The following is a 27,839-nucleotide window of genomic DNA, read 5'->3' on the forward strand; positions in this document are numbered from 1 at the left end:
TCCCAGCGTTTGCTCAAATTTATGTCCACTGAGTTGGCGATGCTATCTAACCATCTTATCCTCTGTCACCCTCTTCTCCTTTTGCCTTCAGTCTTTCCTAGCATCAGGGTTTTTTCTGATGAGTTGACTTTTCGCATCAATCAGGTGGCCAAAATATTGGAGCTTTAGCTTCAACATCAGTCCTTCTGATGAATATTCAGGGTTGATTTCCTTTGGGATTGGCTGGTTTGATCTCCCTGCAGTCCAAGGAACTCTCAAAAGTCTTCTCCAGCACCACAGTTTGAAAGCATTAATTCTTTGGTGCTCAACCTTTTTCATGGTCCAACTCTCTTGACCTTCCTGTAAATGAAATCCCAGTTTCTTAGACTTCATCCCACCTTTGCTGTTTCCAGGACCTTTCAGACCTACCCTTTGAGCCTGTTCAAGCAGGACACCATTGACCTGGTTGTTGCCAGCCCCCCTGGTTGGTCCTCAGCCTTCTTTACTGGCCTCTCAACAGCACGTGGCATTCACAGTCAAGAAGGAAGGAGTGATTATGTTCAGTGCTCAGTCGTGTCCGACTCTGCGCCCGCTTAAACTGCAGCACGCCAGGCTTCCCTGTCCTTCACAGTCTCCTGGAGTTTGCTTAAACTCATGTCCATTGAGTCGGTGATGTCATCCAACCGTCTTATCCTCTGTTGTCCCCTTCTCCTCCTGACTTCAGTCTTTCCCAGCATCAGGGTCTTTTCCAATGAGTCAACCCTTCACATCAGGTGGCCAAAGTATTGGAGTTTCAGCTTCAGCATCAGTCCTTCTAATGAATATTCAGGACTGATCTCCTTTAGGATGAACTGGTTGGATTTCCTGGCAGTCCAAGGGACGCTCAAGAGTCTTCTCCAACACCACAGTTCAAAAGCATCAATTCGGTGCTTAGCCTTCTTTATGGTCCACCTCTCACATCCATATATAACCACTGGAAAACCATAGCCTTGACTAGATGGACCTTTGTTGGCACAGTGATATCTCTGCTTTTTAATATGCTGTCTAGGTTGGTCGTAGCTTTTCTTCTGAGGAGCAGGCGTCTAATTTCATAACATAGTCTCTGTCCACAGTGATTTTGGAGCCGAAGAAAATAAAGTCAGTCACTGTTTCCGTTGTTTCCCCATCTATTTACCATGAAGTGATGGAACTGGATGCCATGATCTTCGTTTTTTGAATGTTGAGTTTTAAGCCAGCTTTTTCACTCCCCTTTTTCCCCTTCATCAAGACGCTCTTTAGTTCCTCTTGGCTTTCTGCCATGAGGGTGGTGTCATCTGCATACCTGAGGTTATTGATATTTCTCCCAGCAACCTAGATTCCAGCTTGTGCTTCATCCAGCCCCACATTTTGCATGATGTACTTGCATATAAGTTAAATAAGCAGGGTGACAATATACAGCCTTGACATACTCCTTTACCTATTTGGAACCAGTCTTTTGTTCCATGTCCAGTTCTAACTGTTGCTTCTTGACCTACATACAGGGTTTTAGTAATTGTGTATATTACAGATGAACCCAAATTTAAATTTTTTATGAAATTTGGGGGAAAAAACAGATGGAACTATACCAATAGTTAACGTGGATATTTGAATTATGGGATTGGGATTGACAGTGGTTTTTAAAATATTTTTTGGAATATAAGTTTTTTTAAAAATAATGAACATTTATTAGTTTTACAGTAGAAAAAAAATTAATAGAAAGATAACCCTGAGTTGAATAATGCTCTGTGGAAACAAAGCTGCCCCAAGAGATGCATGAGGTCACCCCTGCAGTGTGTGGGCCCAGGTCTCACCCCTCATCCCAAGCAGGCTGCAGCAGCACCAGCCGCCCCGCCTTCCCTGGCCCCTCAGCGCCAGCCCTGCTCAGTCCCTGGCGTCCATGCAGGAGGCACCTAACCTAACCCCCGGGTCGTGAGCAGAGCAGAACGGGGCCACCGTCACCTGCCTCCCCTTCGCCCAGTCCCGAGCACAGCGCGCAGGGCCTGAGAGCGGCAGCCTGTGGGTGGCGAGTGTCGGAGACGACAGTGCGGGAGATGAGCTGTAGAGGAGGCGAGGGGTGCTCTGTTGAGCCAGGAGGGCAACTTGTAAACATGTAAAGCGACACCATTTTCGTCTCTACTTTTTTTGTTTTGAAAAGTGGTAGACCTCCCTGGCGTCTGCCTGCAATGTGCAAGACCCAGGTTCGATCCCTGGGCCGGGAAGATCCCCTGGGAGAAGGAAATGGCAACCTACTCCAGTACTCTTGCCTGGAAAATCCCATGGACAGAGGAGCCTGATAGGTTGCAGTCCATGGGGTCTCAAAGAGTTGGACACGACTGAAGAACCTCACTTTATTTTTTATAAATATATTTTATATTAACATGCAGGTTTCTTGTTATTTTGAAAGAAAGTGGCCGGTTGTCCCAGTTCTGATTTCTGAGGCAGGAGGGAGTGGCTGTGACCCAGAGAGACAGGGAGAGACCCTCTGTGGCTGCTCCAAGCGAGTGTCAGCTGGTCTGGGCTGCGCCACTCGGGATTCCTGGGGGGCATGCTGGACAGCAGTGAGCTTGACCCCACAGAGCCTGTTTCTCACAGGGCGTTCATTCCGATGGGAGCAAGCTCCACGTTTTTGTGCTGCAGGCTTCACAGCGTTCACCTCCTTTGGTTTACTGTCTCCACTGTGCTCAATCCTTTTGTCCAATGGGGATTTTGAAGGAAATTCAGCCTTGAATGTGTTTGTTTTTCCCATGTTCTTTCAGTCCCATTATAGAGCAGTATTGTGGAAACTTTAGAAAAAAATCTCGAATCTGATTAGGAATCTAGTCTTCTTCCAAGAACCTTTCTGATTGGAAGAAAAACGTAGTGAATTTCTCTGGTGTTCTGCACATAGCCTGCACTTCTGCTTCTCACCACCAGATGGCGGCTCGTCCCGCCGCCGGGGCTGTGGTTGGCCCTCCGCCGCCTTTCTGTGGGTGGCGCGGGTCCTGGTCCCCGTCCCTCTTTGAGTCACTGCTCAGCAGGGGCCGGTCCTCCTCCCAGGAAGCTTGGGGCCCTCCTGCCGGTCAGAGGCTCGGCCCACCTCCGTCTGCCTGCTGGCGCCTGGAGGCCCTGCGGGGCCCTCCGGGGTGGACAGCGCCCCTCCCCGCCGGTGCCTCCTGGGAGGTGCTTAAGGTCCGCAGAGGGGAGCTGGTGTCTCCTCCTTCTTGATGTGTCAATCCCATCCAGCCTTGTTTTCCCTCCCGTGTTCTGCAGGGAGTGTGGAGCGGGGCTGCGGGAGCCCTGGCCCGGGGAGGTGGTCAGTTACTGGACGCTCGTGATGCCTGCTGTTCAGTGGATTGAAAACTTTCTTCTCATTAAAACACTTGAAGGCCCTTCCTGTCACGTTCGTAACCTGGAGAAGCATGCACCGGTGAGAGGAGAGAATATGACCCGATAAGACCCCGTTCCTGGGACTCCGGTCGTGCCCTCGGGAAGGAGCAGCTCTTGAGTGAGGCGGCGCTGCCCACCTGGTGCCTGTGAGAACCGTGGGGCCCGGTCCGACGCGGGTCCCTGGCGACTGTTCCCGGCGCCTGCAGTTGGTGCCGTCGGTCCAGCGTGAGACCTTCCCTGGTCTGCAGGAAGCAGTGGTACCCGCTGGGAGAGCTCCTGGAGTGCTGGTCCTCCCTCTGAGGGCCCAGTGCCCGTCCTGGAGGCAGCAGAGCCGGGCTGGGCGGGCTCTGTGTGCCGTCTCTTCACAGAGCAGCCAGTTTAGGAAGCAGCTTCTGAGTGTCTTCTGACACCAGCCAGGACTGCACTCTTGACAGGCATCTGTCAGAGAGCGTGTGGCAGTGTGGTACCCGCCCAGCCCTCTGGTCCAGTGCCCTCACTGCTCACCAGTGTCTTGAGTCCAGTCCCCCCATCGCACAAGACGCACTGTCGTCCTTGGCGGAGAGCCCAGAATGCTCCCTGCCCCCATTCCAGAGCACCCGCTTTGTTCCTTTGCTTTTCTGCCTCGTCTTAAAGAGCAAGTGCTGGTCTCTGTGGTGCAGTGGGCTCTCCTTTGTGTGGTCTTTTTGTGACTGCATGACTTATCTCTTGATGTTACAGGCCTGCATTTTGTAGTCCATCATCCCTTGAAATGTGTCCATCAAACAGTCTTGGGACATGTGTCATGGAACATGTATCCTGGGGCAGTCTTAGGCTGGGTGCTAGGGCTTACCTGGGGAAGCAAGTCCACCGCGTTTCCCCGGGTTTCCCTGTCCAGCGAGGTTGGCAGAGTTGTGGTTCCTTGTGGGGCTCAGTGCAGAGCTGGACCTTTGGGGTGAAAGTTGAGCGAAGGACATGCAGCCCAAGACCAAGACTCTGGCCTGGGAGTGCTGAGTAGCTTGATGCCATAGGTTGGCACCTCAGGGTGTTTGGCAGGCTGCTTTGGACCTGAAAATTGTTGGGCTGGCTTAGGGGTCAGCAAACTTCTTCTGGCAAGGCCATCTATGCGTGCGCCTCACGGCTTCTGATGCATGTGCTTTCTTATTTTCATACCTCACACATGCGAAAGCCGTTCTTAGCTGCTGGAAGCGCACAGGTGGGCTGGGCCTGGAGCTGGCCAGCGGCTGCTTTGGGATTCTCTGTGCTGTTAGATGTGAGCCTGAACCCGTGCACGGTGGGAGCACTGGGTGTTTTGAGAAGATAAGAGGACAGTCACAGTTTTGGAAGATGACATTTGAACTGCAGAGTAGATGTTAAGATTGAAGAGGGTTGAAACTGGAGTGAGGAAAGGAGTTAATAGATGGTTCCTGCTACTAGTGGCTTCAGGGGTTAAAACAGGAAGGGAGCAGTGTCGCCTGTGTGTGGCGAGGGGGCGTCGAGCATGCTGATGGTGCGCAGGTGTGCAGCCTGACCGAGATTCCTGTTTCGAGTACCTACCTGTCTGGTGGCGTTGGGTCTTAGTTGCGACCTCAGATTCTCTAGCTGTGCGCCAGCGCAAGGTTGCTCCGAGGTGTGTGCGCCTCAAACCTGGACTGCTCCTGCGCCCGGTGTGACTGCCGGCTGGTGGTTGGGAAGGAGCTGGCTGCCGGGGGCCGGGGCGTGTGTGGGCGGGGCCAGGCGGCTTTCCGAAGCGGACACAGGTGTGCAGACTCTGGGAGTCTGAGGTCTGCGAGTCGGTGGGCTCGGCGGGCTGGGTAGGGCCTGGCTCCGGCCTGCCCACGTCTTCAGGAATGGGGCCAGCCGGGGTGAGGGGGTGGCGGTGACGGGCTTTAACAGAAGTAAGTGGTGCTGCTGTTGTAAGGCTCTGGAGAGGCGGAGCTGCGGAGGCAGTGGTGGGTGCCTGGGCCGCCGTGGCCTGGGGCCGGGCTGTGGCGGGGCCTCCATTTGGACGGCTGGTTTTGGGGGCGACTGGCTCACAGCAGACTCTGCAGATGTGTCTGTGATGCACTTGTATGTGTCAAGCAGTGAAACTGGCTGGGGTCCGTTGGGCATGGCCCTGTCCCCTGGCTTCAGGCGTTCCTCAGCCTCCTGGGGCTGGTGGAGGGTGTAGGTGATCCCACGGCACAGGGCCGGGGCGGGGCCGGGTCCTGGGGTGTCGCTGGACCTTGCACGGGTTCGCCTGTGGTTCTGTTGCCATGTGGGTCTCTCTTGCCCCCAGACTCCCGTGAAGAGTGGGTTCCCGCCTCTGACAGACGCAGCCCGCGTGTCCTTCGTTTTCTGCGACTGCGCAGGTCTTGGCACCGTGCGCTAGGGGTCATGAAATTTCCACCTCTGTACTTGGAGTGTGTTTTTTGTTTTTTGTTTTTTAAATGCAGACATTTTAAACATAACTGCATGTCATTTAGTGAAAGAACATTAAAGTGTTGGTCGGTCGTGTCCGACTCTTTGCGACCCCGTGGGCTGTAGCCTGCCAGGCTCCTCTGTCCATGGGATTCTCCAGGCAAGAACGCTGGAGTGGGTTGCCATGCCCTCCTCCAGGGGATCTTCCCCACCCAGGGATCACACCTGGATCTCTCACATTGCAGGTGGATTCTTTACTGTCTGAGACCTAACAAAATTCCAGTAATTCACATCATCTAACCATTTTAATATTTTCCTCCAGTCTTGTCGGAATGTCACTTCATGGTTGGTTCAGATCAGCGTCCCAACACAGTCTGCACTTGCCAGGGATTCTGCTCAGTCCGAAGTGTTGGCCTGGGGAGGAGCCTGGGTCGGCGGCCTTGTGGGGCGCGGAGGTCGGGTGAAGACTCACAGCCGGGCAGGCGGCCATCGGCTCTCTGCAGAGAGGCCGGCTGAGGGGAAGCTGCAGATGATGAGGAGCCCGTCTGTTTCAGAGTCACTGAAATGCATTGTATGCGCCACTTTTGGGTATTGTGTTTTCCAAATTTCGGAACTCTCCTTTTTTTCTGTCAAGGGGAGAAACAGACAAAGGAGGGGAAAAAAATATATGTGAGATGATGAAAGGATTCATTCTTTCTTTCCCCACTGTCTTGATAATTGACTTGTGAAATTGATATGTGGTAAATAGTTTAAAATTAGGGGGTATGGGTGGGCGGGTAGCACTCTATATCCCGGAATTTTCTTGGATTAAAGACGCGTCCGGCTTTGAAAACCTGTTTGGTGCCCGCAGCCCAGCCGGCATTGGCGCCTGCATGGTTCTCGGGGAGGAGAAGCCACCGCTGGGCTGGACCCTGGGCAGAGACCTCGGACTGGGCCTGTTCTTTGTCTTACGTAAGGATACCTGAAGACCTTAGACTAGGACTTCATGATCCCTTTGTTTTTTTCCTCTGAATTTTATTTTCTTCTGTGTTCTGTTCTCTTATGAAGAAATTATTTGATTAACATTTCTGTTTTTGTTTTAGGAGTATGATTTCATAGGGCAGAGGATATTGTCTTTTGAAAATGTAAATCACCATCTCAGAATGTCAGAAACCCAGGATCTTTCTGCCTCTTGCTGATTCTCAGAGACTCAGTGGAGGGTAACTAGGTTCAGGAAGTAAGGATACAGGGTGCCCAGTTTTGTTTGAAGTTCAGGTACACTTACTAATGCTGAAACTTGACTTGTCATTTATCCAACCTTCAGATATCGCTGGACGTCCCAGTGTTGGGCAGCTGGTAGTGCCTGCTGCCCTGGTGGCTGGACCTGCACTTGGCTTTCCACGTCGGGCCTGGGATTGGATTCTCCTCACCTCCTGGGATGCTTCTTTCCCTTAGGGTTTGGTTTTACCAGTGGTTGTGTATGGGTGTGAGAGTTGGACCATAAAGAAGGCTGAGCGCCGAAAAATTGATGCTTTCGATCTGTGGTGTTGGAGAAGACTGTTGAGAGTCCCATGGAGATCCAACCAGTCCATCCTAAAGGAAGTCAGTCCTGAGTGTTCATTGGAAGGACTGATGTTGAAGCTGAAACTCCAGTACTTTGGCCACCTGATGTGAAGAGCTGACTCACTGGAAAAGACCCTGATGCTGGGAAAGATTGAGGGCAGGAGGGGAAGGGGACGACAGAGGATGAGATGGCCGGATGGCATCACAGACTCAGTGGACATGAGCTTGAGAAACCCTGGGAGATAGTGAAGGACAGGGAAGCCTGGTGTGCTGTGGTCCATGGGGTTGCAAAGAGTTGGACATGACTTAGTGACTGAACATGATTGTGGATATCGGAATCTGCCCGTTGGCATTTAAGTAAGAAACTTCACAGAGTTTTTGGTCTTTTTTCTCCAGCTACATCAGGGCCTTAGATTGGATGTGATCCGGGTGTTCCAAAGGGTAGAGTGTGGTCTCCTGGGAGAGGATGTCAGGCCCAGCGCAGGGCAGGTGTGTGTGGGGTGGCTGCGCCTTTCCCCAGGGGTGCGCTGCTGCTCCCGGTCTGCGCTGGTCCCTCCTGGGCGGACTTCGTCCCCCTCCCCGGTGCCTTTCAGCCAGGTCTGATAGGGGTTGTGCTGGAGGTGTGAAGAGTTTGAATGAGGGTCTGGATAGGCTGGTGGAGGGGCTCTTATTAGGGCATTTCAGGCATCATGGGTGCCAGCTCCAGTTTTACTGTCAGAAGCGGCAGGTCACTGTGTGAGGGCCAGGTGCAGGGTGGAGCCTGCAGTGCCTGACCGAGGATGAGGCTGGGGCCCGCCTGCTCTCCCGTGACCCCGAGGGAGTGCGCTCGGTGTGGAGTCAGGGGCTCTGGTGGTGGACAGAGGGCTGTGTCTCAGGGCTCCGGAGACCCTGCTTCTGTGAACGCGGCATCCTTGGTGTAGCCGCTACACCCCGCCCTCGACCCCAGGCCCCACTCAGGCTCTCCACTGCCTCCACCCTGTAGCTGTCTTCTGATTTGGAAGTTTGTGTGTAAAGGGCTCTTTGACTGAAGGAAGCCCCAGAATCCCGCAAGTCCCAGGCCCTGAGAAGATCCCGTTTTCAGTCTGGGTTTGCGAGGTAGAGGTGAGGTCTGCTTGCAGAGGTCCTGGAGTCTGGGCAGGCACGCTATGGGTAGCGAGGAGCAGACCGTGGGAGGAGTTGTCTTTCTGGAACCGCCATGTCTTGGCGGCGCGCTGGATGAGAGCCGAGCGGCATGTGTCTGTGTGATCACCCAGTGAGCACACACGGCTGCCTCTTCCCGCTGTGTGCAGCGCTTTTCTCAACTGTGCTCAAGTTTGTGGCTTTCGCCAACTGGAAGGTCTGATGCTGCGGACGAGGTCGCAGGTCTGGGTTCCCAGCGTTTCTGTGGGTTTGACTCTGGGTTGTGTCTGTCTCCCAGGGAGGAGGTGAAGGAGCTAGGGCCCCTCTTTCTTGGGACAGGTGGGTCTTGGGTGGAGGTGGGACAGGTGAGCAGGTGCAGCTGTGCGGAAGGAGGGGAGGAGAGTGGAGGGCTTGTCCACAGTGGGGGCTCCTCTCCTCCCGGGGCGGGGGCACTGGGGTTCCGGGCCTGTGGGGCCACAGTCACAGGCTGTAGGGAAGCCGTGACCTGTCAGTGACAAGGCCTGAGGGAGACTTTAGAGGATTTCATTGGAGGTTCCTCCAGGAAAAAGGCCAGGCTCTGGGAAACGAGTGAGCCACCGGCAGACCCTCACCCGTGTTGGTTCTGTGGTCTGTACACAGAAAGAGTGGCCTTTTGGGTTCTGACGTCTGTGGCCATGTTGACTTGGTCACAGCCTGCACTGCTGGATGGTGGTTCGCCTGTGTGAGCGTGTTTCACTCGCGTACAACCAGGTCAGTCAGTTCAGTGCAGTCACTCAGTCGTTTCTGACTCTTTCTGACCCCATGGACGGCAGCACGCCAGGCCTCCCTGTCCTTCATCATCTTCCAGAGCTTGCTCAAACTCATATGCATTGAGTTGGTGATGCCAACCAACCATCTCATCCTGTGTTGACCCCTTCTCTTGCCCTCAATCTTTCCCAGCATCAGGCTCTTTTTTTCCAGTGAGTCAGCTTTTCACATTAGGTGGCCAAAGTATTGTATCTTCAGCTTCAGCATCAATCCTTACAATGAATATTCAAGGTTGATCTCTTTTAGGATTGACTGGCTTGATCTCTTTGCTGTCCAAGGGATTCTCAAGAGTCTTCTGCAACACCACAGTTCAAAAGCATCAATTCTTTGGTGCTCAGCTTTCTCTGTGGTCCAACTCTCACATTCATGGAGAAGGAAATGGCAACCCACTCATGGACCGAGGAACCTGGTGGGCTATAGTCCATGGGGTCGCAGAGAGTCAGACATGACTGAGAGACGATACCCTACCTCTGTACATGACTACTGGAAAAACCATGGCTTTGACTAGATGGACTTTTGTTGGCAAAGTAATGTTTCTGCTTTTATGGTCATAGCTTTTCTTCCAAGGAGCAAGCATCTTTTAATTTCATGGCTCCATTCACCATCTACGGTGATTTTGGAGCCCAAGAAAGTAAAGTCTGTCACTGTTGCTATTTCCTGTCACTGTTTCCCCATCTATTTGTATGACGTGATGGGACTGGATGCCGTGATCTTAGTTTTTTGAATGTTGAGTTTTAAGCCAGCTTTTTCGCTCTCCTCTTTCACTTTCATCAAGAGGCTCTAGTTCCTCTTCTCTTTCTGCCATAAGGGTGGTGTAGTCTTCATATCTGAGGTTACTGATATTTCTACCGGCACTCTTGATTCTAGCTTGTGCTTCATCCAGCCCGGCATTTCGCATGATATATTCTGCATATAAGTTAAATCAGCAGGGTGACATTATACAGCCTTGACATACTCCTTTCCCAATTTGGAACCAGCCTATTGTTCCATGTCTGAGTCTAACTGTTGCTTCTTGACCTGCATACACATTTCTCAGGAGGTTGGTAAGGTGGTCTGGTATTCCCATCTCTTTAAGAATTTTCCATAGTTTGTTGTGATCCACACAGTCAAAGGCTTTGGCGTAGTCAATAAAGCAGAAATAGATGTTTTTCTGGAATTGTCTTACTTTTCTGATGATCCAACGGATGTTGGCAATCTGATCTCTGGTTCCTCTGCCTTTTCTAAATCCAGCTTGAACATCTGGAAGTTCTCGGTTCACATTCTGTTGAAACCTTGCTTGGAGAATGTTGAGCATTACTTTGCTAGCATGTGAGATGAGTGCAGTTGTGTGGTAGTTTGAACATTCTTTGGCATTGCCTTTCTTTGGGATTGGAGTGAAAACTGACCTTTTTTAGTCCTGTGGCCAGTGCTGAGTTTTCCAAATTTGCTGGCATAGTGAGCGCAGCACTTTCACAGCATCCTCTTTTAGGATTTGAAATAGCTTAAGTGGAATTCTGTCACCTCTTCTAGCTTTGTTTGTAGTGATTCTTCCTAAGGCCCACTTGACTCTGCACTCCAGGATGTCTGGCTCTGTGAGTGATCATGCCTTCGTGGTTATCTGGTTCATTAAGATCTTTTTTGTATAGTTCTTCTGTGTATTCTTGCCACCTCTTCTTAAAATCTTCTGCTTCTGTTAGGTCAGGTAGATGATTATAAATGGAGAAGTCCTAATTTAGTCAGATGATAGCTCAAAACTGTGTTTTAACCCATCATTTTGTTTTGCTTCGATCTGGGAGAAAGGATAACCTGCTAGGCTAGACAAGGTTGAGAGAAGTGAAATAATTTCTTTTCTGCGAGCTTGTGACTAAGTGCTGCTCTTCCTTTTTATGCAAATCTGGCTGCTGGTGGCCTGAGTTTTAAAGGCACAGCGGCATTAGAGGAGAGGCTTGGAACAGGCTTTGTTAGGTAGAGGCTTGTGCAGACATTTCAGACCCAGAGAGTATTCATTTTCTCTAGAGTGTCTCTTTATATTCATCTGATGAGACCCTGCCAGCACCTCAGGCTCCAGCCCCGTGCAGACCCTCGCCCTCTCGTAGCCACATCCTGCCCACCTGCCTGTCTGTCCTCTCCCCCCTTCCACCCTGTGCCCCCAGCAGCAGTGCTTGGGCTTTACGTGGGGACAGGAGTGTGGCTGAGATTCACGCTTGCCCAGGCCTGGCACGCCGTGTGTGTCAGTGGTTCCTGATGCCCTCAGGTAGATACAGGGTAAGACGGGCTCACTCTGGCATTGTTAGAAGGTGTGTTACATCGTATTCTTAAAACAGACCTTTTTTGGGGGGAATCATGAACCTTAATTTTGTGAGCAGACGGCTGATGGTGGTGACCAGACGTGGGAGGTGGGTCGTTCGTGCTGAGTTTGTGGGAGTCCTGGGCCGTGCAGCTGTGCCCACTCTGGTTCATCTCCAGACGCCCTGTGCTCGCCAGCGAGGACCCGGGGCCCAGAGGTGGTGTCGGTGGTGGGACCACAGTGGGGATGAACTCGGTGACTCAGGATCACTCGGTGCCACCGTCCTGACTCCTCCTCAGGTGCCGACAGCACAGCTCTGGCACCATCGGTGAAACCGCGGGGTGAGGTCCCGGAAGGACCTCTGGGAAGGCCTCCTGTTTGAGGGAGGTTGACGGGTGTGGGTGGTGGGCGGTGGGGTGCAGCTGTGATGGGCTGAGGGGTGCCGGGGTCCATCCACGTGGGGCCATGGTTGGAGAAGAGGCATGGTCCCACCCCGCCCTCGGTGGACAGTGGGACTTTGGGGTCCTGGGCTGAGGCAGCTGGCCCCCCGCCCTACCTGGTGGGGTGGGTCATGGTGGTGTTACTGAGAGGCGCAGCCAAGGATGTTCCTGGGCGGTGATGCCTGAAGTCAGGTGCCGACGTCGGGGCAGGCGGGTGAGCTGTGTGAGCGTTGCTCACGACCTAGACGTTGTGGGTCGGGACCTGTGTGTGGGCTCAGTGCTGGTCCTGGGTGTCTGGAGGCCAGCACCCCCCAGGGGCCTGACTGGGCGCTGCCTCCCCCAGCCCAGGATCGCCCCAGCTTCTCGTCATCCCAGCTCTGGAAAGGCAGACTTCGTAACCTCTGTGCTGACTGAGGTGGAAGCAGCCCAGGCTCCTGGCTCGTGGGCCGGCTGCCCCCGCGGTCCCTGCCCCACCTGTGTCTCTGCGTCTTGGTCCTGCGCTTTCCGGGACACGGGTCCCTCAGCTGCGCTGGGGCCTCTGTGTGTGCCTGCAGTCCAGGCCCCCGTCCACATGGGGTGCAGGCCGAGCAGGCGGAGGAGCCCCCATGCACGCGGGTGTGCGGTGAGCACCGAGTACCCTGGGCTGTGGGCCCCACGTAGGGCGCCAGGCCCTTCACCCCTGGCTGCCCTGGGGGCACGGGGCCCTAACCTCTGCTGGCCCCACATCGGGCGCCAGGCCCTTCATCCCCGGCCTCCCCCGGAGCAGGGGTCCCCACATTTTTCTAGCCCACGTCGGCTTCCCCGGGGCAGGGCCCCGCTCTCAGCTGCAGGAGCCGTGGCCCAGTGTGTTGGGCCCCTGGGGACAGAGCCTGCTGCTCATCTGAAGTCTTTTCTAGCTGCTTTTTGCAACAGTTTATTTTGAAATAATTTCAAACATACAGAAAAGTTGCAAGGTTAGCACAGTGATACCTGTCTATCTATACCACACTCCGCTGTGTCCTTCACATGTGCCCCCGTGTGAACCCACCTACGTGCACATGTGTGCAGCGTGTCTCCTCTGAAGTGCTCAGAGTCAAGTCCAGACTCTTACCGCAGACAAGGACATTCCTCTTGAATAACCATCAGAATATGATGGTGCAGCTGTGTGGTCTGCACACGACTGTCACGTTATTCACACATGGACCCAGCACCCGATCACTGTGTGTACAGCCGTGTGGTCACACGAGGACACATTCAAGGTGCCTGGTCGTTACTGTGCTTACAGTCATCTTGTGGTCACACGTGGTTACCTGTGGACACGATGCTGGTCACTGTGTGTATGTTCAGTCACCTTGTCACATGTGGTCACACGTGAACACAGCCCCCAGTCACAGTTGTTACATTGCCACATATGCTCACACGTGGATGGGGCACCCAGTCACTGTGTGTAGTCTTGGGGTCACACGTGGCTGCTGGTGAGCACGGCACACGGGCACTGTGTGTACAGTCGTGTTGTCACATGGACACAGTGCCTGCCACTGTACGTGCAGGCATCATGTCACACATGGTCACCCCTGGACACAGCGTCTGGTCACTGTGTGCACAGCTGTCGCGTGGTCACACGCGGAGACGGTGCCTGGTCGCCGTGTGTGCAGTTGTCATGGTAACCCTCCACGCTGCTTCTGTGCTCTCGCCGGGAGCTTGCGGGGTCTCCTGGCTCCTCTGGTCTCCAGCTCCCCAGTCTTCCTTATCCAAGGGTCTGCGCTGCTTTCCAGAAGCCTAGGGTTGGGTGTCAGGAGACCGGAGACCTGCCTCTTTTCCGTGATGATCCAGGGTGAGGAGAGCCTGCAGGTGTCCCCAGTACTTGAGGGCAGTCTTGCAGGAGATTACTGGGAGATTCTGTAAAGGTCGTGTTTCTCGTGAAGCTCCTCCACAATTTGTAGTGACAGCTTCCGCCCCCAGCGTGCTCTGCCATCAGTGGTTGGAATCTCGGGTAAGGAGGTGCATCCCTGTTGGATAGCTGATACTCGTGTTGCTCACTCAGTGGACACGAGTCTGAGCAAGCTCCAGGGCTTGGCGATGGGCATGGAGGCCTGGAGTGCTGCAGCCCATGGGGTCACAGGGTCGGATTCGGCTGAGCTGGCTCGTTCATCAGTGCTGGTGTTTACTCACCATCATTCCTGTCATTACTCATTCTGACGCTCAGAGGAATGACGCTCAGGAGTCTCATCCCGGCAGTCTGTCCTGGTTCTTGGACACGACCCGCCAGCTTTCAGCGCGTCCTTCTTGGGTTAGCCCGAGGTTCTGAGCTGCTCTTGTGCCCTGGCCGCCCCAGCTGGTCCTCTTTCCCTTGAGTCTCGTCCTCTCTGTGGAGGCAGCACATAGGAGTGACTCTGTGCGGTGCCCCAGGGCCCCACTCTGCTGGAATGTCTCTGGAGGTGTCCCAGGCGCGCCGGGGTGGGCTGAGGCTCCTGCAGAGCAGGGCCGGGCTCACCCGCCAGCTCTCCATGTGGGGGTTGTCCCGGCCTCTGCCTGGAGGGGAGCCCGCAGGCCTCAGGTCTCAGCCTGGGTTCTGTTTGCTTCAGGTTTTGTTATGGTTTGGGCTGGGTGTTCCCTGAGTGCACATGCTGGCGGGGCAGGGGGCTGGCGGTGTGCCGGGTGGGGGCCATCGGGGAACAGGTGCAGCTGCCTGAGGGGGTGCGGCTGGGCTTCCCATGTTAGCAGGTCCGGGGTGGGGGCGGCGGGCCAGCCTCAGGGTGCGGAGCAGGGGCGTGGAGAGCGGAGGCCATGGGGGCAGGGGGTGGGGACTGGGCGAGGAGCAGGGGCCTGGGGAGTGGAGGTCGCACTGTGCTGTTCGTGGAGATGAGAAGGGTGTGTCAGGTCTGCCAGTCAGTGCGCTCCCACCTCCAGGGAGCAGGCCGGGGCCTCAGCTTTCCTTGGTGCCAGGCCACGCTCCCGCTTCCTAACTGCGGCGGGGCTGTGCGGTGGGCCAGCGCCAGCAAACCATGCTGTCGTCCAGGCCCGAATGGGGTGAATGCAGGCTATTGAGAGGGCTGAGAAGACCCCTGCAGCTTTGCACCCCTGCTTCTAACCTCACAGCCCTCACTGTTACATGCTCACAGCCCCCCACTGTCGCCCCCCACTGTTACACCCTCACAGCCCCCCACTGTTACACCCTCACAGCCCCCACTGTTACACCCTCACTGCCCCCCACTGTTACACCCTCACAGCCGCCCACTGTTACACCCTCACAGCCGCCCCCACTGTTACACCCTCACAGCCCCCCACTGTTACACCCTCATAGCCGCCCCCACTGTTACACCCTCACAGCCCCCACTGTTACACCCTCACAGCCCCCACTGTTACACCCTCACAGCCCCCACTGTTACACCCTCACAGCCCCCACTGTTACACCCTCACAGCCGCCCCCACTGTTACACCCTCACAGCCGCCCCCACTGTTACACCCTCACAGCCGCCCCCACTGTTACACCCTCACAGCCAGCCCCTCACTGTTACACCCTCACAGCCGCCCCCACTGTTACACCCTCACAGCCAGCCCCTCACTGTTACACCCTCACAGCCGCCCCCACTGTTACACCCTCACAGCCGCCCCCACTGTTACACCCTCACAGCCAGCCCCTCACTGTTACACCCTCACAGCCGCCCCCACTGTTACACCCTCACAGCCAGCCCCTCACTGTTACACCCTCACAGCCGCCCCCACTGTTACACCCTCACAGCCAGCCCCTCACTGTTACACCCTCACAGCCCCCCACTGTTACACCCTCACAGCCCCCCACTGTTACACCCTCACAGCCCCCACTGTGACACCCTCACAGCCCCCACTGTGACACCCTCACAGCCGCCCACTGTTACAGCCTCACAGCCCCCACTGTGACACGCTCACAGCCGCCCCCACTGTTACACCCTCACAGCCGCGCCCACTGTTACACACTCACAGCCCCCACTGTTACACACTCACAGCCCCCACTGTTACACACTCACAGCCCCCCACTGTTACACCCTCACAGCCCCCACTGTTACACCCTCACAGCCCCCACTGTTACACCCTCACAGCCCCCACTGTTACACCCTCACAGCCCCCACTGTGACACCCTCACAGCTCCCCACTGTGACACCCTCACAGCCGCCCCCACTGTTACACCCTCACAGCCGCCCCCACAGTGACACCCTCACAGCCGCCCCCCACTGTTACACCCTCACAGCCGCCCCCACTGTTACACCCTCACAGCCGCCCCCCACTGTTACACCCTCACAGCCAGCCCCTCACTGTTACACCCTCACAGCCAGCCCCCACTGTTACACCCTCACAGCCGCCCCCACTGTTACACCCTCACAGCCAGCCCCTCACTGTTACACCGACACCCTCACAGCCGCCCCCACTGTGACACCCTCACAGCCGCCCCCACTGTTACACCCTCACAGCCCCCACTGTTACACCCTCACAGCCGGCCCCACTGTTACACCCTCACAGCCGCCCCCACTGTTACACCCTCACAGCGCCCCCACTGTGACACCCTCAGCTGCCCACTGTTACACCCTCACAGCCGCCCCCACTGTTACACCCTCACAGCCCCCACTGTTACACCCTCACAGCCCCCACTGTTACACCCTCACTGCCCCCACTGTTACACCCTCACAGCCGCCCCCACTGTTACACCCTCACTGCCGCCCCCACTGTTACACCCTCACAGCCGCCCCCACTGTTACACCCTCACAGCCGCCCCCACTGTTACACCCTCACAGCCGCCCCCACTGTTACACCCTCACAGCCGCCCCCACTGTTACACCCTCACAGCCGGCCCCACTGTTACACCCTCACAGCCGCCCCTACTCTTACACCCTCACAGGTGCCCCCCACTGTTACACCCTCACTGCCCCCCACTGTTACACCCTCACAGCCGCCCCCACTGTTACACCCTCACAGCCGCCCCCACTGTTACACCCTCACCGCCCCCCCCACTGTTACACCCTCACCGCCCCCCACTGTTACACCCTCACCGCCCCCCACTGTTACACCCTCACTGCCCCGACTGTTACACCCTCACTGCCCCCACTGTGACACCCTCACAGCCCCCCACTGTTACACCCTCACAGCCCCCCACTGTTACACCCTCACAGCCGCCCCCACTGTTACACCCTCACAGCCGCCCCCACTGTTACACCCTCACAGCCAGCCCCTCACTGTTACACCCTCACAGCCGCCCTCACTGTTACACCCTCACAGCCAGCCCCTCACTGTTACACCCTCACAGCCAGCCCCTCACTGTTACACCCTCACAGCCAGCCCCTCACTGTTACACCCTCACAGCCAGCCCCTCACTGTTACACCCTCACTGCCCCCACTGTTACACCCTCACTGCCCCCACTGTTACACCCTCACTGCCCCCACTGTTACACCCTCACTGCCCCCCCCACTGTTACACCCTCACAGCCGCCCCCACTGTTACACCCTCACAGCCGCCCCCACTGTTACACCCCTCACAGCCGCCCCCACTGTTACACCCTCACAGCCCACCCCACTGTTACACCCTCACAGCCGCCCCCACTGTTACACCCTCACTGCCCCCACTGTTACACCCTCACAGCCGCCCCCACTGAGACACCCTCACAGCCGCCCCCCACTGTTACACACCCTCACAGCCGCCCCCACTGTACACCCTCACAGCCCGCCCCACTGTGACACCCTCACAGCCCCCACTGTGACACCCTCACTGCCCCCCACTGTGACACCCTCACAGCCGCCCCCACTGTGACACCCTCACAGCCCCCCACTGTGACACCCTCACTGCCCCCCCCCACTGTGACACCCTCACTGCCCCCCCCCCACTGTGACACCCCTCACTGCCGCCCCCACTGTGACACCCCTCACTGCCGCCCCCACTGTGACACCCTCACTGCCGCCCCCCACTGTGACACCCTCACTGCCGCCCCCCACTGTGACACCCTCACTGCCGCCCCCCACTGTGACACCCTCACTGCCGCCCCCACTGTGACACCCTAACTGCCGCCCCCCACTGTGACACCCTCACTGCCGCCCCCCACTGTTACACCCTCACTGCCGCCCCCCACTGTGACACCCTCACTGCCGCCCCCCACTGTGACACCCTCACTGCCGCCCCCACTGTGACACCCTCACTGCCGCCCCCCACTGTGACACCCTCACTGCCGCCCCCCACTGTGACACCCTCACTGCCGCCCCCCACTGTGACACCCACACTGCCGCCCCCACTGTGACACCCTCACTGCCCCCCCCCACTGTGACACCCTCACAGCCGCCCCCACTGTGACACCCTCACTGCCGCCCCCACTGTGACACCCTCACTGCCCCGCCCCCACTGTGACACCCTCACTGCCCCCCCCCCACTGTGACACCCTCACTGCCCCCCCCCCACTGTGACACCCTCCCTCCCCCCCCCCCCACTGTGACACCCTCCCTGCCCCCCCCCCCACTGTGACACCCTCCCTGCCCCCCCCCACTGTGACACCCTCCCTGCCCCCCCCCCACTGTTACACCCTCACTGCCGCCCCCACTGTTACACCCTCACAGCCCCTCACCCTTGCTGAAGTTCATGTGTGTGTCTCTTCACCCCCGACTGGCACACAGCTATCAGGACTTTGCTGAAACAGGCCCCTGAGGCTCTGAGCACGGAAGTCTCTGTGTTGTCCATTTGTCTGTTGCTGTTCGCTGGCTCCTGGGGACGTCACACCGCTGTCCCTGGTCCTGTTGCCTGGACCCTGCCATGCACTGTGGCCCCCTGGACTGGCGTCCCCAGCACAGGACAGGTGCTCAGGAATGGGGCTGGCCTTTAGGTCCCTGTGCCCATGGACTGAGCTCGCTCCTGTAACAGGGCGCCCCGTGGCCCGCTGGGAGCGGCTGTCCACCCCAGTGCCAGCAGCTGTGGTCTGGGGGCTGGGACTCGGTAGTGCTGCCGGGCCCCCCTTTGTGTGTGCACGTGACTCAAAAAACAGCTGGTCTTAGGTCCTTGGGGGCCCTCAGGGACCCCAGGGTCCCTCACTTTGAAAACCCTTGAGTTTCAGACCACTGGTCAGGTCACACACACAGAGCCTGGAAGTGGGAGGGTTTCCGTGGCGTTTCCTGGGCCTCTTGTGAGCACTGGCCTCTCCCCTTGTAGCCTGTGTCGTGGGCGTCCTCACGGGCCTGTGGTGCCCAGTCCGCTGTCCTTGGTGGGCCGGTTGTGATGTGGGTGTGATGCCCATGGACTGGGGTGCTCTGGTGGAGCATGACTCATGAATGCTCCTCTTCCGCAGGCGGTTCCGGCGAAGGGGGAGACCAAGCAGGACTGTGGCCTGGGAGCTGAGCTGCCGAGCGAAGGTAAGGGTGCCGGGGCCTGCAGGGGTGGCTGCACGAGGTGTCTGGGCTTGGAAGCCCCCCGAGTTGTCCAGCAGTGGAGGGAGGCTGGCGAGGGGCTGGGGCCCAGGGAGCCTCTGGCCGCCCTGTGTGGGCCGGCCTGAATGTGCCGGGCTGGGCCCGCCCGTGGTGGGTGAGCCCCGCCCCCGAGCCTGCCGCTGGGCCTCCTGAGGGCAGCGTCCTGGCCGGACGGTGCCACCTGGGCCCGCTGCACTCCTGTCCTGGGCTTCTGCCTGCCTCAGCCGGGGCCCAGACCAGCTGGGGGCTGAGGCCAACCGAGCTCGCGGCTGTGGATGCCCAGCCGGGCCCTGGCCTCTGAGGGCGTGCAGATGCCGGGCCGAGCCTGCTGTGTGTGGGCAGCCGCTCCGCCGGGTGCAGGCTGGGCCATCTTGGCAGACATTGCAGGGAGCCGAGGCTGGTGTCCTGTGGGGGCCTGGGCGCCTGGTACGGTGACCCTGAACCTCCCGGGGCAAGGCCTCAGGTGGCCTGCTGGCGGGGAACACCTTGTGCCCCAGGCTGGTGGCCACGTTCATGTGTGTCCTGAGCTGTGACGGGGACTCTGAAGGCCCCGCTTCCTCCCAGGCAGCATCTCTGTCACCTTTCACATCCATGGGGTCCTCATCTGTGACCGCATGTGCACGCCCGAGGGTGACCGTGAGTGACGTATTGTGGGCCCTGGCTTGGGGCTGGCGGCAGGCAGCCTCACTCTGGGAGAAAGGACCCAGGGGCCCAGGCCACAGGGCAGGGTTGTGTGGGCAGCAGCCTGTGCCCCCGAAGTGCGTCAGATTCCAGGAGAGCTGCTGGGGCTCTGGGGCTTGGTGGGCTGGGGTTGGGGGGCCTTGCTGCCCAAGTCCTGGAGCCCCACGCCTCCCCAGGTCGGAAGCCCGTGCTGGGGGCAGCTCGTGTCTGCCTCCAGTCCCAGGTGCCTGGCTTGCGCTGATGGACAGACGTCTGTGGCCGTGCCCTGCTTACCGCCTCACTCGCCCCTGGGCGTCCAGCCTGCAGCCCCTATCTGCTGTCCCCAGCCACCCACACACTGTCCTGCGGCCCCTCTGCTCCCGTGTGGGACCCCTGGAGCCCTGCCTCAGCGTTCTCCCCCGGCGCTGTGCTTTCCTCTCCCCTGACATGCTGCCGTCCATGGGCTCCTCCCCTCCCTCTGTCCTCCTGGACCTTTTCCTAAAGAACCTGAGGGTGAGTGCTGCCGGGTTCTGCCGTGGCCCCTGAGCCCAGCCCTTGGCCCCTCCCGGGAGCCTCCAGGCTGGTTGCCGTGGCGACTGCCCCGTGTCCATCCCCACAGCACTGGCTCGTGGGCCCCGTCTTTCTGATCAGAGCCATTGGGTTTTGGTGTGTCTCCCTGTTGACTGCTGACGCTGGGCATTTCTTCTTGTGCTTATTAGCCTTCTGTATATCTTCTTGGTGGAAATGTCAGTTCAGATCCTTTGCGCATAAAATTAGTTACTGATTTTTAAAAAAAATTTATTTTTTAATTGAAGGATAATTGTTTTACAGAATTTTGTGGTTTTCTGTCAAACCTCAACGTGAATCAGCCATAGGTATACATCTGTCCCCTCCCTTTTGAACCTCCCCACGCCACCCCTCTAGGTTGACACAGAGCCCCTGTTTGAGTTCCCTGAGACATAGAGCAAATTCCTGTTGGCTCTCTATTTTATATATGGTAATGTAAGTTTCCATGTTACTCTCTCCATACATCTCACCCTCTCCTCCCCTCTCCCCATGCCCATAAATCTATTCTCTATGTCTGTTTCTCCATTGCTGCCCTGTAAATAAATTCTTTGGTACCATTTTTCTAGATTCTGTATATATGTATTAGAATTTCTCTTTCTCTTTCTGACTTACTTCACTTTAGGTTCATCCTCCTCATTAGAACTGACTCAAATGTGTTCCTTTTTATGGCTGAGTAATATTCCATTGCGTGTATGTATCACAACTTCTTTATCCATTCATCTGTCAATGGACATGTAGGTTGCTTCCACGTTCTAGGTATTGTAAATAGTGCTTCAATGAACAATGGGATACATGTGTCTTTTTCAGTTTTGGTTTCCAGGGTATATGATTAGGAGTGTGGGGTTGCTGGGTCCTATGGTGGGTTATTGATTTTTATTGATGAATTGTCAGAGGTTTTTCAAAATACATTTAAGATGCAAGTTCCTTATCAAATGCGTGATTTGCAAATACTGCCTTCCAATCTGTACTTTGGCCACCTGATGTGCAGAGGATAAAATGGTTAGACAGCATCATCAGCTCAATGGACGTGAGTTTGAGCAAACTCTGGGAGATAGTAAAGGATAGGGGAGCCTGGTCTGGTGTAGTCCATGGGGTCGCAAAGAGTCAGACACGACTTAGCAACTGAACAACAACAGTCTTTTCACTTTCTTTTCACTTTCTTGACTGTGTTCTTGGAAGTACAAAATAAAGTCCGGTTTATCTGTTTTTCTTTGGTTGCTTGTGCTTTTGTTAGAGCGTCTAAGAAACCGTTGCTTAATAGAAAATCATAAAGATGTATGCCTGTGTTTTTGTCTTATATTTAGAGCTTGGATATGTTTTCAGTTAATTTTTGTATATGGTGTGTCAAGGGTCCGACTTCCTTTTTTGGGAGTGGAGGTGTTTGTCTCAGAAACCTTCCTTTCTGACTGCCGTCAGCGCCCGGCGCAGCATGGCTGTGCTCCGGGCCCCGTGACCGCCTGCATCCGCATCCTCCTCGCTGTTTCTGCTTCCCATTTCTTCACTCTTCTTTTTCACAGTTTCTTTTACTGTTTGTGAAATGTTATTTTCCCTGCGCATTTTAGACTAAGATTATGGAGTTCCTCAATATACTGATTGGAACTTCAGTTAGGGTATCATTGAACTTAGTTAATTTGAAGTGACTTGCATCTTTGTATTTTTGCCGTCTCCATAGAGACTTTGCATGTTCTTGGTTAAATTTTATATCCTATTTTATAGTTTTCTGCTTTTGTGAATACTATCTTATTTTTTGCTCATGTTTTCTTCCCTAAAGTTTGTGCTGGCATAGAAAAATGTCCTTGTTATTTGCATTTGATTTCAGGTCTGGCAGCCTCTGCACCCCTGTTTGATGTGCCCCTGTGCCCCAGGTGTGCGGGAGAGCGTGCTCCTTGTTGCCAGGCCTCTTGCTTCATCTCTTCTCTTTTGGGGCCACCTGGGACCCCACTCTTGTATGAACCTTAGTGGTATTAATAGATGTCCTGACATTGTTTGTGATCTTACATAGAATTCATGTAACATTTCTGAATAAGTATACGTTTGCAGTAGATTGGCACATGGGCTTCTCCAAGCTGAGTAGGTTTTTCACCTATTCTGTTTTGCTGAGGATTTGAAAAAATTAACAGCCATTTATTGATTCAGATAGTGCTTACTGCACTTGTGTTTCTGTGCGCAGGCTATAGTGGTGAATGAGGGCCTCGCCCTGGGGCCAGTGCTGCTGTGGTGGAGTTGTGAAGGTGCTGTGCTATTACCCGGGACTGGGCTGGGGGGTGGTGGGCTCCTGGACATGACCACTGTCCGCTGCACCCGGTGCTGTAGCTGTGGGCTTTCTCCTGCTGGTGGCAAGTGTGTTTCTTGTTTATCAAGTTGTGGAGGAGATGAGCTTCAGAGCTGAGAGGTTTGTAAGCTCCTGACTGACAGACTGAACGCATCCCGTTTTCTTTAGGTCTGTTCTTGGGCAGCTGCTTCGGAGGTCTTGTTTTCTGTCTGAATCCTCCCCATGTTTGTTCTCTAGCAGTGACTTTGTTCCTGGAGGATACTAAATCCGTGTCATGTGTTTGAAGCCTTTTAAGAAGTAATTCACTGACAAGCGGGTGTTTGTTTCGAGGACCATGGCCCTGCCCACTCCTCGGCTGGGGATCAGGGCAGACTGCCCTCCCTCCCGGGCACAGGTCGTCCCCCACTTCATCAAGTCACTGTTGAGATAGTGACTGTGATGTGCTTTGTATTTAGTCCATCTGAAGTCAGATGTTTGTCCATGAAGTAAACAGTTTCCTGTGAGCATACCAGTGGGACTGTGTTGGGGTCACAGGTGGGCACCCCTGACTCTTGTCCTCTCTCTGCAGGGTCACCCATGGCTGCTGATGACGGCTCAGCGGAACAGCAGGGAGGGGAGGCCCCGGTGGCTGCAGATGGGGAGACCAACGGGTCCTGTGACCAGAGCGATGCCAGCGGCCACGTGGCTGCTGTGAAGCACCCTCAGGAGAGCACGCGAGGCAGCCCGCAGGAGGGGGCTGGCCCGGGGGCCCGGATAGCGGAGAATGGGATTCTGGACAGAGACCCCGAGGCGGGGAAGCAGAACCACATCCGCTCTGATGGCTTCCCCCAGAGTCCTGTCGTCGGGAGCAACGGTTACTTCCTTGGCAAGGCCCCATTGTCTGAGCCGCCACTGCGGGTGGCCAGCACCCTGGCTTCCTCCCTGCCTGGCCACGCGGCGAAGACCCTCCCTGGCGGGGCTGGCAAAGGGAGGACTCCCGGTGCTTTTCCCCAGCCACCGGCTGCTGTGCCAGCCAAGCCTGGGGAGGGCGGCAAGGACACAGAGGACAAGAAGGCCCCGGCCCCGGGCGCCGACGTCAAGGTCCACAGGGCTCGGAAGACCATGCCGAAGTCCATCCCGGGCCTGGTAACACGTCCCTGTTGGGAGGGCCTCTCCTGTCTGTCTGCTCTTGGTTTCGTGTTTGGACGCAGGTGGACTTCTCTGCGCAGAGGGGAGAGGCCGGGAAGAGGGGTTCATTCGTCAGGGCTGCCAGCTGGGTCTCCGTGGGTGATGCCAGCCTGTCTTCAGGGCTTCCCTTGGTGTGCCCAGCCGACAGGTTGCTCCTCCCCCTCTTGGGAGTCGCTTTCTGGGGAGGCTCAGCACCCATCCGTCTCACTGGGGAGAGAGCAGCAGGGAGGGCGGTCAGGCTCAGAGCTGCTGCGCTGTCTGCTCCCAGGCGTGCAGTTACACCCGGGAGGTTCTTGGGCGTGTCGCCGGCTGGTGCCCTAGGGCCTTCCCTGGGCCCCGCGGCCTGATGCACACCTGAGGCTGAGGGTTCTGCCAAGTCCCCAGCTCCGCTGCCCCAGCGCCTCCTCCCCAAGCCCCGCCCTTCCATCACCTCTTCCCGAGCCCCGCCCCTCCATCACCTCCTCCCCGAGCCCCGCCTTCCCAACACCTCCTTCCTGAGCCCCGCCCCTCCATCACCTCCTCCCCGAGCCCCGCCCTCCCAACACCTCCTCCCCGAGCCCCGCCCCTCCACCACCTCCTGCGCCTCCACCTCCTCCTGAGCCCCGCCCCCAGCACCTCCTCCCCTCCAGCAGCTCATTACCCTGTCCATCTCCCTCCCGTGTCCCCAGCGCCTCGGTCCTGCTGGTCCTTTAACGCGTTGATGTTTTCCATTTTGACAGTTTTTTCTTTTTTCATATCCAGCGTATCTGATTAGATTTAGTTAAGAATATCTGTGTTCTTAGTTACATTTTTGTTTTATCCTTCAAATGATAGTTACAAATCTTCTGTGGTCTGGGTTGAAACTGCCATTTCCTCACAAGGGGTTCTGTTTGGACCCGGCACCTCTTAATTGGGTGATTTTCCTCTGAAATACTTTTCCACCAGGAATGTTCTCATCTTTGTGCTATGGCCCCCTATCTCCTGACCCATCCCCTGCCTTCTGTGCTGTGGGCTGGAGGTGCTGGGAGCTGAACCCCTGCCCATGCAGTGGCTGGCCCTGGCATGGCTTCTACTTTTTTGCAGTATTTTTTGTATGTGCCAAAACTTAAAAAACTTATAAGTAACTATTCACAGGAAGCCACACAGGTCAGAGAGACCCGTGACCCCTACCCAGGGCACAACAGTGCCCACCTGTACCATGAGGCCCCCTCTGTGGTCGCCCCACCATCCCCATCCCCCATATCTGTTGAGTGTCATTTCAGATGTTCCATAACACGGGGTCATGGAACTTGGGGGCTTTCTTTTCTCACTCTGCACCTCCGACCTCTGCAGGCTGTGTCTGCAGGGCCCTTCTTTGCACGTTGACAAGTTGTGTGTGTTATGTAATGCTCGCCCATCCAGGGATATTTGGGCGGTTCTCAATTTTGGACTGTTCCATTAAAGCTACACTACACACTTGTGCACATTTTCGTTTGGACCAAAGTCCTTGTTGTCTGTGAGAGTTTTGGGTGTGCACCTTTGTCACGTGTTGGTTTGCAGGTGTTTTCACTTGTAGCTGGTCTTCATCCTTGCACTTCTGAAGACATAGTCTTTCTTTAAGGAAAAGTTGTTCATTTTGATGAAGTTCAGCTTATACAGTTCAGTTCAGCTCAGTTGCTCAGTTGTGTCCAACTCTTTGCGATCCTATGGACTGCCTGTCCATCACCAACTCCCGGAGTTTACTCAGACTCACGTCCATTGAGTCAGTGATGCCATCCATCCATCTTATCCTCTGTCATCCCCTTCTCCTCCTGCCTTCAGTCTTTCCCAGCATCAGGGTCTTTTCAAATGAGTCAGCTCTCAGGTGGCCAAAGTATTGGAGTTTCAGCTTCAACCTCAGTCCTTCCAAGGAACACTTAGGACTGATCTCCTTTAGGATGGATTGGTTGGATCTCCTTGCAGTCCAAGGGACTCTCAAGAGTCTTCTCCAACACCACAGTTCAAAAGCATCAATTCTTTGGTGCTCAGCTTTCTTTGTGGTCCAGCTCTAACACTCATACATGACTACTGGAAAAACCACAGCTTTGACTAGATGGACCTTTGTTGGCAAAGTAATGTCTCTGCTTTTAACATGCTGTCTAGGTTGGTCATAACTTTCCTTCCAAGGAGTAAGCATCTTTCAATTTCATGGCTGTGGTAATTTTGGAGCCCCCAAAAATAAAGTCTGCCACTGTTTCCACTGTTTCCCGTCTATTTGCCGTGAAGTGATGGGACTGGATGACATGATCTTAGTTTTCTGAATGTTGAGCTTTAAGCCAACTTTTTCACGCTCCTCTTTCACTTTTATCAAGAGGCCCTTTAGTTCTTCTTCACTTTCTGCCATAAGGGTGGTGTCATCTGCTTATCTGAGGTTATTGATATTTCTCCTGGCAGTCTTGATTCCAGCTTGTGCTTCATCCAGCCCAGCGTTTCTCATGATGTACTCTGCATATAAGTTAAATAAGCAGGGTGACAATATACAGCCTTGACGTACTCCTTTACCTTTTTGGAACCAGTCTGTTGCTCCATGTCCAGTTCTAACTGTTGCTTCCTGACCTGCAAACAGATTTCTCAAGAGGCAGGTCAGGTGGTCTGGTATTCCCATCTCTTTCAGAATTTTCCACAGTTTATTGTGATCCACACAGTGAAAGGCTTTGGCATAGTCAATAAAGCAGAAATAGAATTTACACAGTATTTTTCTGTTAAGACTGTGCTTTTGGTATCATCCCTAAAAAATCTTTGGCCAGCCCTAAATCCTGAAGATTTTCTCTAATTTTCATAGTTTTTTAGTCTTATGTGAACTTTAAGTATATATGTGTGTGTTAGTCATTCGTGTCTGACTTTTTGTGACCCCATGGGCTATAGCCTGCCAGGCTCCTGTGTCCATGGGATTCTCCAGGCAATAATACTGGAGTAGATTGCCATTCCCTCTTCCAGGGGAATCTTTCCAACCCAGGGATCGAATCTGGGTCTCCCAAATTGCAGGCAGATTCTTTATCACTGAGCCACCAGGGAAGCCTTGAATATATGACCTGTTGTGAATTAATTTTTATACTAGACTTGAGGCTTAAGGTGAAGTTTATTTATTTGCCTACCATTTTTTGGCCCACCATTATCGATTTTAAAATGCATGTCAGAAAATTTTACATTATGTATTTATCTCGTTGAAATTATACTTTTATTCTGTCCCCACTTCTAGAATTTTGTTCTAACATAGTTTTATTCTTGAAAGGTTTTTACTGTCACTGTCATATTCCTCTAGGGGAAAAAAAAAGCAATTTGAAATTTACTTTCAAGAACTGTCTCTGACCATGACGTCTATCTAAGGGTTAGCTTTGTTTTGGGGTGTTGCCGTGGTCGTTACTAGTACACAGTCAGTTGCAGTGCTCGTCATTCTGTTGGGAGTTCCTGAGCACACTCAGGCTGTTGCAGGGAAATGAAAGAGAAGGGTTTTGAGGCTTCAGAAGCTGAGGCTGAAGGCCGTGCTCGCCCCCTCCACACACTGGTGACTCAGTCTGCTTCCCAGACCCCTGCGAGAGGACGGGCCTGGAGACGTGGAGCTGGGGGCCCTCCTGGCTCCCGGGCCCAGACCTGGCCTCTCCTGACTGCTGACTTTCTGTTCCCCAGACCCTGCTCAGTCTTGTTCAGTTTTCTTAGGAAAGCATGTTTTATTGAAAATTGAGTTTTGAAAACAAACATGTTGCATGTTTATGACAAGATATCTATTTTCCATTAAAAGTTTAAAAATGCAGGGTTTTTCACAGCTGGGCAGCCTCACGTCCCCACGCAAGGCAGAGCCAGTTACCTCTTGGATGGTAGTGTCCACACCATCAGATTCACCGGCTCAGGGTTATGTTAGTCCTTGCTCACA

The 27,839-nt window shown here is 55.1% G+C and overlaps 1 protein-coding gene across 7 annotated transcripts in view; it reads left to right on the forward strand.

Moving 5' to 3' along the window:
• The window catches only part of EHMT1 (euchromatic histone lysine methyltransferase 1), a 111,445-nt gene that overhangs the window by 24,115 nt on the left and 59,491 nt on the right, over positions 1 to 27,839 (forward strand). For 5 of the 7 annotated variants that reach the window (XM_070456738.1, XM_070456758.1, XM_020888445.2 and 2 more), the window contains exons 1-3: positions 3,383 to 3,403; positions 19,188 to 19,251; positions 23,373 to 23,929. In XM_070456738.1, coding sequence (XP_070312839.1) covers positions 23,381 to 23,929 — 549 coding nt within the window. In that variant the 5' untranslated portion in view covers positions 3,383 to 3,403; positions 19,188 to 19,251; positions 23,373 to 23,380. Of the gene's footprint in view, positions 1 to 3,382; positions 3,404 to 19,187; positions 19,252 to 23,372; positions 23,930 to 27,839 lie in introns of those variants that run through there. The other 2 variants (XM_070456755.1, XM_020888447.2) reach the window with 1 other exon arrangement.

Source organism: Odocoileus virginianus, chromosome 2, assembly GCF_023699985.2.
Source record: "Odocoileus virginianus isolate 20LAN1187 ecotype Illinois chromosome 2, Ovbor_1.2, whole genome shotgun sequence".
NCBI lineage: Eukaryota > Metazoa > Chordata > Mammalia > Artiodactyla > Cervidae > Odocoileus > Odocoileus virginianus.